This window comes from Acanthochromis polyacanthus, chromosome 21 (assembly GCF_021347895.1).
Source record: "Acanthochromis polyacanthus isolate Apoly-LR-REF ecotype Palm Island chromosome 21, KAUST_Apoly_ChrSc, whole genome shotgun sequence".
Taxonomy (NCBI): Eukaryota; Metazoa; Chordata; class Actinopteri; family Pomacentridae; genus Acanthochromis; species Acanthochromis polyacanthus.
In genome coordinates, this window is record NC_067133.1 from 9641160 (window position 1) to 9657062 (window position 15903).

A 15903-nucleotide genomic window follows, 5' to 3' on the forward strand; every position below is an offset into this window, starting at 1 on the left:
AGTTCACGCCTTGTCCAAACAGATGAAAATTCTTCTGTTCACATCTTGTTTCAGGAACATGTTTACACATTTTTGACAATTAGAAATCGAAGGTGGGCTCAGTTAGGTTTCAGTGATTTTCGGTTTTCTAACTTGCGTGTTAGTGATCACAGCTGTATTCACTTTTGTTGCATCAAGTTTCAACTCTGGAGTCTGCGTTTTCAGTGTAGTGTTCCTAAAGTAGTTTATTTTTGATTGTTCATCTGCTGAGCTTAGATATAAGCTCCATTTATCAGAGCCAGAAACTGTAAAAACAGAAAAAAAAATGTTGGGTTTTCAGCTTTGTGAAGCTCCTTGAACAAATTGTTTGACATTTAACTGGTATTTCATTTGAGTGTGCTCCAGTTGTATAATTTTTTTGTTGTAAAACCTTTTTTTTTTTTTCTTTTTCCCCTCCACTGACTCAGCCACACTGAATGACTCTTAGTTAACAGTCCACAATAGTTTCTACACTTGTATTTTCCTGCATTGAATCATGGGAGTGTTTATGTCATGAACAATAAGACCCTGTGACTCTTGGTCACATGCGTAACGGCCATACTGCTGCAGAAGAAAGCTACAACTGAGCTCTTAGAGCTAAGCTAGCTGCTGGAGGCCACGTCATGTCATGCCATACTTTCACAATGATTCAGCAGACTTGTCCCTCAGAGACAAACATGAAGCTTCTGAAGATTCCTGTTCCCACATTAATACAGATTCACACTTCAGTCACCACAATAACCGCAGAATGAAATGAAATAATCCTTCAATCAATACAGCCACGGTGGATTGGGTACGGGCTTTCTAATTAGACTCTGTTATATCAAGGAGATGTTGTCCTGGGGGCTAAACACAATACTTAAAACATGGGTAAGAGCAGCTCACATGATTGTGCTGTGACTGTCTTCTGAGGCGATGGGCGTGTGAAGATGTGTTTTTTTTAAAATCGATGAGAAAGCGTTCGGTTCACTGCCTTCATTGTCCTCCATGTACAGCTGAGGAGAAGCTCCAGATTCTTCTGAGGTTCTCTACCTGGACAGGCCCTGGAGGACGAACCTCTGCTGGACACTGAGAGGAAAATGGGAAGCTGAAAGTCACTTTTTGCAACTTTTGTTTCTCTCGCCGATCAGTTTAACCAAATCTTTCTTGAAATACGGGCTGTGAATCGGGTCCCATCTCGAAAGAATCTCATTGAAGACGGCATCATTTGAAGATCATCCGAAGAACCCAAAAACACACCTTCATTCTGGATTATCTGACGCTAACACCTTAACAGATGGGTTCAGGCTTCAAGAAGTTCTGTCTGCAGTTCTGCTGCTGCTGCTGCGTCGGTGACGAAGACGATGAGGACGAGAAGCAGCCTTTAGTACCGTAAGACGCTTTCAGTGCACCACAATGTGTAGAACTTGCAGAAAATGCCTGTAACTGATGTATAAATGTGTCATAACTGTCTTTGTTGGTCGTCCACTCAGTCAGGACCCTCTGGAGTATTTTAACCGCGAGGTCCAGAAGCGTCGGGATGAAGAGACCAACCTGTGGAGCACACCGGGAGACCCCAGCCACTCGGAGAGGGAGGACGACCGGGCGCTTTACCAGCTGCTGCAGGCCAGAAACAAGACCCGCATGGGATCCACGGTATGTCTGGATGTGGAAAAAGCTTAAGGTGGAAATCAGTTACATGCACTGACGGGTAACACCAAGTGATGCACAGAGATGATGACATAAGAGGTGTGATGTTGAATAAGGTAGTCGTCATTGGTCAGATTATCCAGCAAGAACACAGCAGGAAGTTTTATGAATGAAAAGAATACGATAATACCCCGAACGTCTCTTTAAAGCAAAACCACACTATTTATCAGAGCCAGAAACTGTAAAAACAGGGAAAAAAAATGTCTGATTTTCAACTTTGTGAAGCTTCTTGAACAGATTATTTGTGATATGCAGCTGTCAGGAAAATTAAGTACATTTAAGCTGACAATAAATGTGCCAATCATGCTGGTTGATGAAATAAGGTGCCAAAATTGCTGATAGGTACAATAAAGGTGCAAATTGATTGATGCTTTTTTAAGAAATGGTGCAAAATTGCTGTTATTTACTGTAAACAGAATGGTTTTTAAAAAGTTTAAGTCCAGTGTAAAGGCATGGTATTTCATCCAAATCTCTTTATTCTACATCTTTTAGTTGAAAAATTCCCCAAAAATACGTCATTCATGCAAAGATGATTCTGCAAAAAAAAATCTAAAATTCTGCTGTTTTTGGCACACCTGTGCAGCTTTTAGTGACTCACTTGTGACCAACAGTCATGTAGCAAAAATTGAGAGATTTTTTGTCGGCTGCACTGCAGGCAGTGTCTCCATAGAGCAAAGAGGAAAGCTTGTGAGGAAAACAGAATAAAATTTTAAAAAATGCAGCATGGCTCAAAAACAGTAAACAGAGGACCAAGTTGGGGAAGATGCAACCAGCACGGTGAAACATCTTTTTTTATGTGCAGAGCAGTGGGGAAAACGCCATATTTGTAAAAATGTAAATAGTAAAATATCCATCTCTTTGTCAGTTTGGATTAACCAGATTCTACAAAAAAATAAAAAATAAAATAAAATTCTGCTATTTTTGGTGCAACTCTGGATCTTTTTTTTTTTTTGACTCACTTGTGACCGACAGTCATGTGACAAAAACTGAGCTTTTTTTTCCGGCTGCACTGCAGGAAGTGTTTCTATGGAGCAAAGAGGAAAGATTGTGAGGAAAATGGAATAAAAAAAAGGCAGCATGGCTCTAAAACAGTAAAATATCTGTCTCTTTGTCAGTTTGGGATAACCAGATTCCACAAACTGAAAAATCTGCTGTTTTTGGTGCAGCTGTGAAGCTTTTTGTGACCAACAGTCATGTGACAAAAACAAAGGTTTTTTTTTTCGACTGAACTGCAGGCAGTGTTTAGCAGATAAAGACACAAGTTAGACAGTATCTATTGTACCTAGAGGCACTACTTTTTTCTCCAGTTTTGCTATCACCTGGGGGCAAAATGGTTAAAATGCTGAGTCCAAGTTTTTTCTGTTTATGAATAATCAAAAAAATCTAACTTTATTTCATACATTTTTTAAAAATGATTTATGGCATTCTAACTGCACATAAGACGGTTGTGAATCCTTTCTACTTTTAGTCATGTTTGTTCTGTTTCCATACAGTTGCAGCCCACAGTGAGTAAAAACGTGGGTTCAGAAGGTTAAAGCTCCTTTTTCTAATTCAGGGTTATCGTCGTCTGAGCGTCGACATCGAGGCCATGAGAGACACGCGGCGAGAAGTCCGAGACAAATGGAAGACCATCCTGGAGAACTTAGGTGAGTCCGGGCGGGTCAGACGTCCGACCGGTTGTGAACTTCAGACGGTGACGTTGCTCTCCGTCTCTTCCAGGCTTCATGGCCGAGGCTGACGCCCTGCTGAACGTGTCCGCCGGCACCTCGCATGACCGGATGCGTAACGCCACGGCAGCTCGCGCCATGCTGCAGGAGCTGCACTCGGAGACGTCCCTCTTCAGCAGCAGAGAGCCGCCGCCGGAGAGATATCTGTTCATCCTGGTGAGGAGGGGAGTGTCAGGGGCAGCTGCAGCAGCCTTGAACCCTGAACTGTACCCAGAAATAGCACATTTCACCATCTGACCTGCAGTTCAGGGTCGAACAGATGCCCCGTGAAGCAGAGTTTACAGGCCGAAAGGTGCAAGTGACAAATTTGGCCCTGAAAGGTCGTATAATAATAGATCACCACAGCTGCTAGACTCCACTTACAAACACTGAATGGCATTTATTTGCGTGAGTTTTGCCTCCACAATGAAATATTCTTCAACTTGGATGAAACGGATTAATCTGAAAAGCTGGTTGTGGTGCTTTTATATCCAGTGGTTCCATATGAGCTTCACAGAATAAATCTAAAGGGGTCATAGGTTAAAAAAAATAGGAAAAAAGAAGCAAATCTGTGTTTTGCTTTGTTTTGTTTTGTTTTTTGCAATTTTCTCTTCTTTTTCGCTAAACATGCTCAAACACAGTGCAAGAAATGTGCTTTAACTGTACAGTTAGACATAAAAAAACAGTTTACTGCTATTTTACAGATTTCCCCAGTTCTCATATTACAGATTAACTGTATAAACAGTAAAAACTGTAGATAACTGATTTACAAGCGGTAGTTCTTTTACAGCATTTAACTGTAAAATTCCATGATTTTTACAGCAGTTTAATCAACAAAATGTATCATTATTTTAGTAATATTGATGTTACTGGAAAGAAAAAAAATAGTATATTAAAGATTTAAAAATGGTTTAAAAAACGTTCAGCTATTATTTTACACATTTTTGTAGATGTGTTAAATTACAGATAGTAACTATTAAAATTGCCAAAAAGCTTTAATTTAAATGTTGACTGTAAATGATAATTCTGTAATCTAATTTTCAAATATTCAGATTCATTTGACTTTACAGTTTTGAACTTTTGACTGTAAAATTATCCTATATTTGCTGTATGTAAATGTAAAAAAGTACGTTATTTTACAGATATTTGTTGTTTGAAAGAAGATTTCTGTATATTAAGATTTTAGAGTTTTAAGAGTTAAAAAGAAGCTATTTTGAAGTTTTTTCTTGTTTTGACACATTATAGATAACTACCCTAAATCATCGGACCAAATGTGTATACAAATACTATAAATAACATCATAAATTACAAATGGTAATTTGTTCTTTTACCATCGGAGACCATTAAGTTACAGTTTTACTGTATTTAAATTTGGTTAAAATATCATTATTTTACATATTTGCTGTTATTGTAATCATTTTTGCAGTTAGTGGATTTTCATAGTTTTTAACTGAATTTGTTTTTACAGTACAATCACGTTTGCACTTACATATCTCTAGATGTAACTTCAGGGTCGTTTAGGCAGCGCCATTCTTTTTTCACTTCAAAGGGTTGTTTTTAGTTCATTCAGTTGCACTTTATGGTGCAAAAGTAAGAATTAGTTCTCCTTTAATGTTGATATTCTGACTTACTTCTCTCTGATCTCATATGTATAGAAATCAACAACAACAACGAAACCTCATTTTACGCAAACTTATTAAAAATATAATTACAACCATTACATTTACATGCTACAACTGAACATCATGTTCAAATTTGAAATCAGTGTTTTTAGAAATTTGTTTTTCTAAAACGTGTGTGCAGATATTTGAAAAAAATAATATTAAGGACCAAACGATGGCAAGTTATTATTGATAATTATTACAGTCAAATGTGATTTATTTTCATTGTGCACTGTAAAAAATGAAAGTTGAAAGTTAAATTTTTTCTGTTTCTCAATAAATTGTTTTACAGTTAATATCCAGTAAAATAATGTTAAAAAGCAGTAATTTACATAACATTGGGGGGTTTTTTTGTTTTGTTTTACAGTTTTTGAAAAGAACAGAATTCCACCTTTTTTTAAATGTGTTTTTCATGGCAACCTTTTCATTTTTTCCAGGTTCTTTTTATCCTTTACAGCTACTATTCACATCTACTTAGTGCCATTCTTTCTACGATTACTGACAAAACTGATCTTTCGTGCTACTTTCAGGGTAGATATGTGCCAAAAAAAAGACTAAATGGTATTATGTTCTACCTGCTTTTTGTTTTGAACCTTTTAGTACTCTTCCTGCCGTGTTTATTTTCCTGTTTCCTCTTCCAGTCCTTCATTTCACAAACCCAGATTAGCTTTTCTTTTTACCCTTTTATGTTTTCCCTGCCAAGTCATTAAACTGCGGCTCCAATTTCCTTTTCTTTCCTCTCTCAAAGGATTGTTTTCAGTCTAGTAGTTTGCCTGCATTCTGACTTCCTCCTCTCTGATCTCCAAAGGATCGCCTCCTGTACCTCGACATCGCTGAAGACTTCTTGGCGAAGGCGAAGCGTTTTTACCCTCCGAGGGACGACTCGGACGAGGACACGCCGGGCCTGGCCATCAACCTGCCGCTGCTGCTGGCCCGGGTGGAGGCCATGAACGGAGGAGGCGACGAGAGCGAGAGAGACGACGGGAACATGACTGACTGATTGTAGCTCCTGCAGCGACACCAGGCGGCAGGCAGGAGGCAGCAGTCGCTCTGCCGCCTCCAGGCACCTGTAGATGCTCCAACTTTCTCCTTTTCCTCCCCGCAGCTTCAGTCTTTCCTGTTTCCTCTGGTTTCAAATCCAAAAGGGGTTCATTGGGTTTCCAGATCCTTGTTCATTGTTCGTCCGCTGCAAACCTCCAGGGTTCAGATGTTCTCCTGAGCGGGGCCTCTTTTTATTTTCGTCCTGTGATTATCAGCCTCATTCGATCACACGATCCGTAGTGAATAAATAGCAAAGTGTTTGTGTCGTTTTCAAATCTGCATTTACCCAAAAAAAAAAGAAGAAGAATCAGTATGTCGAGCCTTTAAACCGGTCGTGGCTGAGTTGACTTTTCGGGCGAGGAGAGATTTTCTGGAAAATGTGAAAGTTTTGCGCATGTTTGTGGAAGTTTGTGTGCGATGTTGAAATAAAGTCCCGGCCTGAAGGGTTTTTTTTTTTTTGTCACGTGTTGCTGCTGCGTGTGAAGAAGTGATGCTAAAATTACACAGCTGACATGGAATAAACGAGCGTCTGTGAAGCAAACTTCTGCAGTGTTGAATTTAAGATTGCTTTGGCACAGGAGCAGGTTTTATTTAAAAACGGACTTTGGGGATGTTCTGGCTCCTTCACGTGGCCCGGCGGATGTGTTCTCGTGGCTCTGCTCCACTAATCCTGTTCTGGTGCAGCCTGTCCGGCGGCTCAGCGTCCCTCTGGGAGCAGACCGGGTTGCAACATGGCTGGTGGTGACGGTGCTTTTGGTGATCAGCTGTTTGTTGTTGTTGTTGTCGTTATGTAAGAGGCACACTGCACATGTTAGAACAGCCTGATGGAGGCACACAAATAGCTGCAATCACTCGACGCCGGCGTGCAGATATGAAGAGAAATGATGTCCAGGGCTCAGCACGAAGTTCACTTTTCCTCAGATCCTCCTAAATGTTAATAAAGCACTTTGTTTCCGGCTAGTCTGAATGATTTTATCTTCAGTTTTTGGGCTAAAAGTGCTCAAACATAGCGGGAAAAAATGTAGCTTAAATTGTAATTTTTGCAACAAATTGCTGTTTTGTTAAATTACAGAATAAAATCTATTCAATTCACAACAAAGAAGACATTAATGCACATGCTGACAGTAAAAATAATAAGAAGCTACAACTGTAAATAATGCCAAAATCAAATATCTGTAGCTTTATAAATGTTCAAACATTTGACTGTAAAATTATGCTATTTCAACTTTATTCAGATGACCAAAAAAATCATGTATCAAATTATCATAATTTTATAATTTAGGTTTTTGGAGAGCATTTAACATTAAACTGTAAAATTGTAGTTTTTTTTTTTTTTACTGTGTTTAAGTCAACAAAAATATAATTTTACAGTTTTTTATTTGGAAAAATCAGTAGGCTACATCAGAAAAAAGGTAAAAAAATAAACTATTATGATTATTTTGTGTTATTTTTTAATGTTAAAGATGATTATTAAAATTACAGAAAAAACTTAAAAAATACTCCATATTCTAACTGTAAAAAAAACACTTGTTTTTGTACAAATTTTAATGCGACTAAAGAATTATTTTAATTTTATAGCATTTTTTGTTTGTTTTAACAGTTTTGAACATTTAAATGTATTGAAATGACCAAAAAACAAAAACAAGAAACAAAAATCCATAATTTGATGGATATTTGTTGTTTGAAAAAAACATTATAATAATCATTTAACTGTTATTAACCACCTGACCATAAGAATTATAATTTTACAATAGAAAATTATGTTTTTTTGTTTTAATAGTTTTGAACATGTAAATGTAAAATTACACTTTTTTTTCTGTATCAAAATCAAAAAAAAAAATTTTTTTAAACTGTTGTTTTAAAGATTTTCATAGTTTTGTTAAGTAACAGACAACTAGAAAAATCACAGAAACATTTGCAAAATTTACAATTTCTTTTTTGCATTATAGGAGCATAAAACCACCCCATTTTACTGTATTTTACAGACATTTGCCAGTATTTTTTAAACAGTTTTGAACATTTGACTAAAATTATTCTATTTGTATCTGTTTTTAAATTAGCAAAAATAAAAAAGAGTGTAAGAAAAATTATGTATATTAAGGATTTAAAAGTAGAAAATAAAATTTCAACTGTTATTTTACAGATTATTCCTGTTCTGTTAAATTCCAGATAAAAAAGCAAGCATTCATTTACATGTTAACTATTAAAAGAAAACAGCTAAAACTGCAACTAACACCAAACATCTGTATTTTGCTGCAAATTTAAATTTGTTTTTGGCAACAGTGTGTTACTGCCTTTAAATGAGCTAAAATGTCATTATTTTCTATCATTATTTTCACCATATTTACACTTTTTGACCCTGACAGTATTCTGGCTGTCAGTTTTTATTCAGATTTTTTATTATTCTAAGCTCCTTCAACTCTCCTCTCCCAATATTTTACCATATTTACGTCCTCCTGACAGGCTTTCTTTCTCCTCCTTCCCACTCGCTGCCTCTTCCCGGCTGACGGCTCATTGAAATGTCACTTTGCAGCAGCTGTGGCTTCGACGTTACGCAACATAAAGTTCCTCTGGGCCGAGCCAGGTCCTGCTGGAGGGACGATCGCTGTCACCTCATCGGCGCTCACCTTCACACAGCCTTGGCTTCCATCAGCATAGCATGAGTCACCCCAAACACCACGGAGGGAAGGCCGGCTCATGTCCAGGGGAAGCCAGAGTCTGTGGATGTTCTTCAAGATAGAAAACTTCACTCTGTGTTCTATGCTGTGGCTTTGAATGGAAATGCACTGATAAAGAAAAAATTAAATATTCCTGAAGCTGTGGTGCCAAAAAAATGCTGTAAAATAATGGAAAGAAGCATCTAAAAAAATATGATAAATTTCTTTAACTGCAATACAATTACTAGCCTCAAATTAGCATGCATGACGTTGCAGATTTTTGGATTATTTAATGTTTGGTGAAGCCTAATTGCATATGGAATGACAACAAAATTGCCAAAATTATTATTATTATTATTATTATTATTAAGAGTAATGACAATAATGATAATAATGACATATATATTTTAATTATTATTAGTTCAGTATTTAAATCAGTTTTGAACATCTGACCAAAATTTAAATATTTTTATTGTATAATATTCAACAAAAAATAGCAATATTTTTACAGCTATTTGACAGAAATAATCTGTATATCACAGACTAAACTGAACTTTTATAAAATGATAAAATAAATAAAATAATGATGATAATAATAATTAAAATGATGATGTATATATTAGTGATTATATTTCATAATTATTATAGAGTACTTATGTCTCATTTAATAAATAAATCTATGTAAAATTACAGAAATGAAACTTCCTTCTCTGAAAATGTTCATTAATTATGTCTAATTATACAAACACACTTACAGTGTTAAACTTAAACATAGCAGTTAAATGTATAGAATAAAAACTAAATATTTGCTAAATTAATTTGCAAATGTATTTATTGTTAAAAAAAAATTCCTGAAAAGATAAATATTTTTTTCTACAGTTATGGAGTTGTTAATTGTCACTATCCACACCTCATTTTAGATATTTATTTCCTAATATAAATATTTCATAAATTCATCAATAAATTAAAATAATTTTTGTGAAAGTACAAGAAATTAGTATTTTAGGTCAGACAATTTAAAGCTATTTCACATTTGATATAAATTCACAATATTGTAATCTTACAATAGATATATTATGGAATCAATGCTTCTTTTTCTGTTAATTATCACAAAATGACCTTTTTAACTTATTAAAGAAATGGAAATATTTGTGAAATTATGATAAATGACAATACTTTATGTCAACAAACACAAATCCCGAGACAAGTACAGAAAGTAAACCTGTAAGATAACGAAGACAGATTTGTATTTTCAATGTCGATGATCCTGACGCTGAAGGACTTTGCTCTCTGACTTATAAGTGTAGTTTCTGAAATGTCCTCTGTGGCTGTCAGGATGTCGTAACGGCCTTTTCTCCGTGAGACTCCGAGCGATCTCACAAATGCAGCGTTAATCTGCTGAGAAGCTGCTGAAAGAAAAGTAAAGTAAGTGACAGGCGAAGTGAGAATAGCTTTAACCTGTTTCCTTAAATACACAGAACAGGAAAAGAACAGCAGTAACAAACAACGGTAACACAAAAGCTGCCCAACAGTTTACAGAAAATTACATTAAATTACATATATATTATACCTATATACAAGCTAAATAAATTTTATTTTATTTTCATTTTTATTTTATATTATTTTATTTAGTTTTATTTTATTTTGTCGTATTTAATTTTTTATATCTTATCTTTATTTTTGTTTTATTTTAATTTATCATGTCTTAGCTTACTTTTATTTTGTTTGCTCTGACTTTAAGTTGCTATCTTTTAAAAAAAATATTATTTCATAGAAATATAATCTACCATATATCTCTATCAATTCAAAGATATATTTATTTAGCTTGAAAGAAATTTTTAAAAAAAATGATGTTCACTTTAACATTTTTAAAAGATCGAAATGTATATTTTAAAATGTTTTTGTTCAGATTTTCTTTAAAATCTCTCCGATAAACTCTTCACATTTTTTAAAAATGAAGCATTTATAATTTTCCGTACATCCTTGCCGTCAGATGTTTATGCTTTTCTTTTACTTTTTTCTACTTTTACAGCGGATTTGTCAACAAAAAAGGTTATTTCCTGTATTTTACAAAGTCTCTTGATATGACAAACACAGATAATAATCATTATTTCCTAGGCAGTAATTTATTTTTTCTCCTATTATTCCCGATGCTGTGTGAGTGATATGTGATCTGTGATGATCTCAGGACCAGTTGTGGATGAATGAGTCACCGACAGGAGGATCTGCAGTAACATCACACCAGCAGAGAGCCGTCCAGTCGGTAACCTGAGTTCTGTCACTGAAGTAATGAATCACTGGGGAAGAAGCAGCACACCGTGGTGGCATCTAATGAGCAGCTCTGATGCTGTCAGGAGGCCCAGCTGTTCTATAAACTCCCTCTGAACTTTAATATGGATTTTAAAACAAAGCTGCAGATGATAATAAAGTGGCTCCATAAAGTGCTCCGGCTTTTCACTTTATGTCTCTGAGTGACATCTGTCCTGACTGTATATGTACAAAATGACAATTACCACAAAAAATACAGATTATTTTCTGACAGAATATATATCTGTAAAATACAACAAAATAACCCTTTTTGTGTCTAGGTTATTATTAACCAGGCCCGGGGTGGCTAATCGGGAGGACCGGGACAAATCCCCTTGGGCCGGTCTGATGTTTGAATATTATTAGAATGAATATAATGAAGAGTCTGGTGTAGACCTGCTCTATATGAGAAGTGTCCTGAGATGCGAGATGATTCAGCTCTACATTCATGAAACTGACCTGATGGTTTTGAAAAAGGGGAGATTTGTTCTGAGAATTTTGACCATTTTAAAAATGTGATTTAGTGTCAGAGGCAGAGCCAGTGATGAGGGGATTACTGCTGTCAGTATGGAAGGAAAAGGTGAGCTGTTGGAACAGAGTGAACAAGCAAGCATTAGTTCCAATACTTTCTATGTCCAAACGATAGTAGTGACCCATTTTATTTTATATCATTTGTCAGTAGTTTGAGCAGGAGAAGGTGAGCTTCAGAGAAGAAATGAGAAGGAAACCTTCTTGAGCCGTGTGGTGAGGTCCTGTACCAAGAGGTTGAGCAGGTTGGGAAGAGTCTGTAGTTATTTTGTCTGAAAGCACCAGAAGAGTTGACTCATTAAAGGAGAAAACAGGAGATATTGTTGGTTCTTCTGTTGTTCTGTAGTTTCCTTGGACTGAATATCGAGTTTCTATTTTAAGTGATTTACTGTGTGAGCCCAAGAAAACTTCAATAAACTCCCTCCATCCCCTGAACACAACATATTTTATTACCGTGTTAAATCTTTTGTAAATGCTTTTGAGTTTTAATCATAGTTTTATCATTGTTTTTTCTCTTTGCTTGTGTAGTTTTGCCATCTGTGTGAAAGGTGCTAATCAGGCTACGACTGAGCAGCTAGCTCGGTTAGCATTGCTAACATTAAAGCTAATATTTACTGGATGTCATCTTTCTTCCCTGGTCAGCACACACAGAAATAAACTCCAACATCTAGAGTGGATGGCACACATTATATCTGACACTAAAGCTGCATATAAAGTGCCTTAAAAGCAGCACCGATAAGAAAATAAACACTTACCGAACTATCAGAGTCCTTTCAGTGTCTGCTGGTAGAACCAGCTGAAGGTAGAAAACTGGTTTAATCAAGCCAACGGGCAGAAAAACTGTTTGTGGAGAAGGTTCTGCTGCTCCACCAACAAATAAACCAACAGTTATTATATCAGAATTAATCCAAACAAGGAGAGCAGGGTCTCTGATGCCTCCTCTATAGGACCTGTCATTCCCATAGACTGTATCTTTATATACAGTCAAAGGCAGGCGTGAAGTAACCGTGACGTCACCCGTTGGTTTCAACTCCGAGAAAATGAAGCCAGGATTTTGCTACTTCCTGGTGGCCATTTTGGATTTTTTTGGAGCCAGTGACGTAAAAAGCGTCATCAAACAGGCTGGACCGGAGAGCAACTAGGGGCAGGACCAGTCTATGGGCGGGCCAGACTGAGAGTGAAGACTCTTATCCCGCCCACATTTTACTGCAGAAGCTTCTGTTGCTGCTTTCGGAATAAAAGGATCTGTCACTCATTCCAGACAAGACTTTCTATCAAGTATAGCCACGCCCCCTGGCTACGCCAACTTTAACGATTTATCTAAAATTCAGTATTGATTTATTTTAAGATTGGCCACCTGATCTCTCATTTTGACCATGAAAACTAACAGGAAAAAAATCCTGAGCTGTAGAAAATCAGTCTATCAAATTTTATTTTTTCCAAAAATGAACTGGGGTCTATGGAGCAAAAGCTTTTTGGAGCCAACCCTAGAGGACGGCGTGATATTTCAAGTTTTTGACACTTCCGGGTGGGCTTCATTTTTGGAGCCAGATACTACGTCCATCTTTATATTCAGTCTATGGTCTAAGGTCGTTCCAGACCGGACTGTCAATCAAGTAGCCCCGCCCCCTGGCTTTGCAAAACTTTAAGGCTCTATAAAAAATCAATATTGATTTATTTTAAGATCGGCCACCTGATCTCTCATTTTGACCATGAAAATTAACGGAAAAAATTCTATACAGTCTTCGTACTGTACTCTGTTTGGCTCCACACTTGATGATGACCACTTCCGGTCTCAGAAAATGAAAAAACGGACCTTTTTTTCATTTCTGTCTCTTACTGATTTTATTTTCTTGTTATTGTAAATGTAAAATAAAAATCAAAGCATTTTTAAAATTTCATTTGCAAGTTATGTTATACTGTGAATAACAAACTTGCAGACAACAGTGCAATAATTATTCTTTTTTCATGAGGATTAAATGTCTGTGAACACTAATTTGCTTGATATTGGATATTGCAAAAAAGGACATTGTGCTGTTGTAAAGAACAATGTTGGACATTAGCCCTTTAACTGATGTTCTCATATTTGTTAGATACAAGTTAGTCATTTTATGTGCACCAACAAAACAAACCATTTTATGTACAGTTAAATTGTGTACTTTACATAATATTTGTATTGTATTATTGGAATTTTACTATATTTAAGAGACATTTTCTGAAGGTATAAAGTTGTAATTCTATGTAAATTACATTTCCCTTGTTTTTTGTTTTTGTTTTTGTTTTTTGTTGCTTTTTTACACCGTTTGGAAAACAGCTGCATCTCTTTCTTTCCACATTAGTGAAGGCCTCACTCGCAGCCTCGTGTTTATCAAGACCTAAATCTTATTAAGATTCCTCCCTTAAGACCAAACTTGTCATCTACATGTTTACATAATCTCCCTCGGTGACTCTTCCCCCTCCTCTAAAGTGGAAAGTGTTGGGCCGGGGAGATTACGGAGGTTACTGGACGTACACTTTGAGAATCTGGGGGATTTTCCTTCCCAATTACCCTGAAGCCTCCTCCTCCAGTTGTCCGGGAACGAGACACGTCGGTCTCGGTCTCGGTGTCGGATGTCGGTGCTCGCTGATTGTAGAGTGACAACATGGGTCAGAAATAGCAGCAGAGCATCTATAAAAGTCTCCAGCTCCGGCGTAGACGGCCAGACAGAGGCACAAGCTAGAGACAGAGCCAGCTGAAGCATCACGGAACACCCACCTGAAAGCCAGAAGATGCCCATCTGCAGCGTGATGGAGAAGAGGAATGGAGTGGTGGTGGGAGCTGAGCTGAGCTGCAGCGTCCGGGAGGAGAATAAAGCTCAGAGGGAGAGCTACAGCGCCGACTGGCACAGCATCAGCCTCAAGACCCAGCCTCAGGACAGGTACTACACCCACCTCTAGCATGACAGAACATCTGAGAATCTTATCTACATCTTCTCATGTTCTCCTTCTCTCTGCCCTTCACAGACAGACCATGAGCATGAACGACCAGTCTCGCCGGGAGACCCTGACCCGGCAGTGGCAGGCCCGGCCCCTGGTCCAGTCCTGCCCCTCCGGAGTCTTCCGGGTGGGCACCGTGGAGAGAGGGGTGAGGGAGCACCAGCTGCTGCCCAAGAGGAACACCCTCCCTCTGCCCATCTTCGTCCCGGCCGAGCTGGGCGTCCGGCTGGGCCGCGGAGCCCCCCACACCGAGGAAGACCTCCAGGCCTTCCCCATTCCGGACGGCGTCTGCCCCAGCAAGAGGACCGTGGACGAGATCACCAGGGACCTGCCGCCAGTCAAACCTGTCCTCATGGAGTTCGCCAAAGCGCCCAAAGCCCTCGGTCGCTCCATGTCCCAGGAGGCCCAGAGGGGGTGAAAAGGCACAAGAAATACAGAAGAAGAAGAAGAAGAGGGGAAGTTAGAGGGAGAGGATGACAGATGGGAAGGAAAGATCACAGATGTATATAGAAATAATTGGAGCTCTGAATCACTTTTTGGTATCAGAAAAATGGTTATTTGAAGGCCGTCTGGCAATCTGGTGCACCATTTTTTGTGCAAAATGTCCTCGTGAGGTAGATGAAAGTGTCCTTAAATGTGCTGACAGATGGCGATTGATTGCTGAGTGTAGCTAAGGATGGAAAGAGGAAGGTGAAAGGTGAAAGCTGAGGGGTCGACGGGTCGGAAACATCTCCAGAAGCTCCTGCCAGTCCGGATCGGTGTGGAGAGAACAGAATGCTCTGGCAGGATCACTGCAGCTGTACATAAAACATGAGCTCCAATCAGGAAGGACTCGTAGGAAAACCAATAAGCTGATTGTTTACTGTAATAACTGATCTGCTCGCATTTATATCACATAGAGGAGACGATGCTGTAGCAGCCGAGAGATTGTAAATGAATTTAAATCGTGTGCACTGATGCTGAAATGTTTTGTTGTTGTTGCTCTTGTCCTAGATATTTATTATTTTTACTAATAAAAATTAAACTCATTGAAGTCATCGCTGCCTCTCTCATTTTCTTTGCAAAATGCAACACAAAATATCTATTAATTATCTTTTATGAACTTGCAATAAACAAATAACAAAAGCAATAAAAAATGTGAAAATCTGGCAGGACGAGTTCAAAAGAACTATTAAAATGATGGAATATTCTGTTTTTCAAAAATTATTGAAACTATTGAAAATAGAGGCAAAAATCTGTACAAGAAGGATATTTTAGCAGAATTAAATACAGTTAGACATTGCTAGGTTACAGGCAAAGCATTTTATTGTTGTAAAAACA

General features: G+C 37.6%; 2 protein-coding genes across 2 annotated transcripts; both read left to right on the plus strand.

Moving 5' to 3' along the window:
- Nucleotides 1-509: 509 nt before the first annotated feature.
- mreg (melanoregulin) lies at nucleotides 510-7082 on the plus strand. The gene is made up of 5 exons (XM_022193586.2): nucleotides 510-1389; nucleotides 1491-1653; nucleotides 3263-3353; nucleotides 3427-3590; nucleotides 5883-7082. Exons 1-5 carry the CDS (start codon nucleotides 1295-1297, stop codon nucleotides 6072-6074), a joined length of 705 nt encoding a protein of 234 aa, XP_022049278.1. The 5' UTR covers nucleotides 510-1294; the 3' UTR covers nucleotides 6075-7082.
- Nucleotides 7083-14181: 7099 nt separating this feature from the next.
- Nucleotides 14182-15620, plus strand: tcap (titin-cap (telethonin)). The gene is made up of 2 exons (XM_022193587.2): nucleotides 14182-14525; nucleotides 14611-15620. The coding sequence occupies exons 1-2, from the start codon at nucleotides 14377-14379 to the stop codon at nucleotides 14999-15001; spliced, it is 540 nt and encodes a 179-aa protein (XP_022049279.1). The 5' UTR covers nucleotides 14182-14376; the 3' UTR covers nucleotides 15002-15620.
- The last annotated feature ends 283 nt before the right edge of the window (nucleotides 15621-15903 follow it).

Coding starts and splice junctions, on each gene's coding strand:
- mreg (XM_022193586.2), top strand. CDS start 1,295: ATGGGTTCAGGCTTCAAGAAGTTCTGTCTGCAGTTCTGCTGCTGCTGC. Junction 1,654..3,262: donor AGACCCGCATGGGATCCACG/GTATGTCTGGAT, acceptor TTTCTAATTCAG/GGTTATCGTCGTCTGAGCGT. Junction 3,591..5,882: donor AGAGATATCTGTTCATCCTG/GTGAGGAGGGGA, acceptor TGATCTCCAAAG/GATCGCCTCCTGTACCTCGA.
- tcap (XM_022193587.2), top strand. CDS start 14,377: ATGCCCATCTGCAGCGTGATGGAGAAGAGGAATGGAGTGGTGGTGGGA. Junction 14,526..14,610: donor AAGACCCAGCCTCAGGACAG/GTACTACACCCA, acceptor TGCCCTTCACAG/ACAGACCATGAGCATGAACG.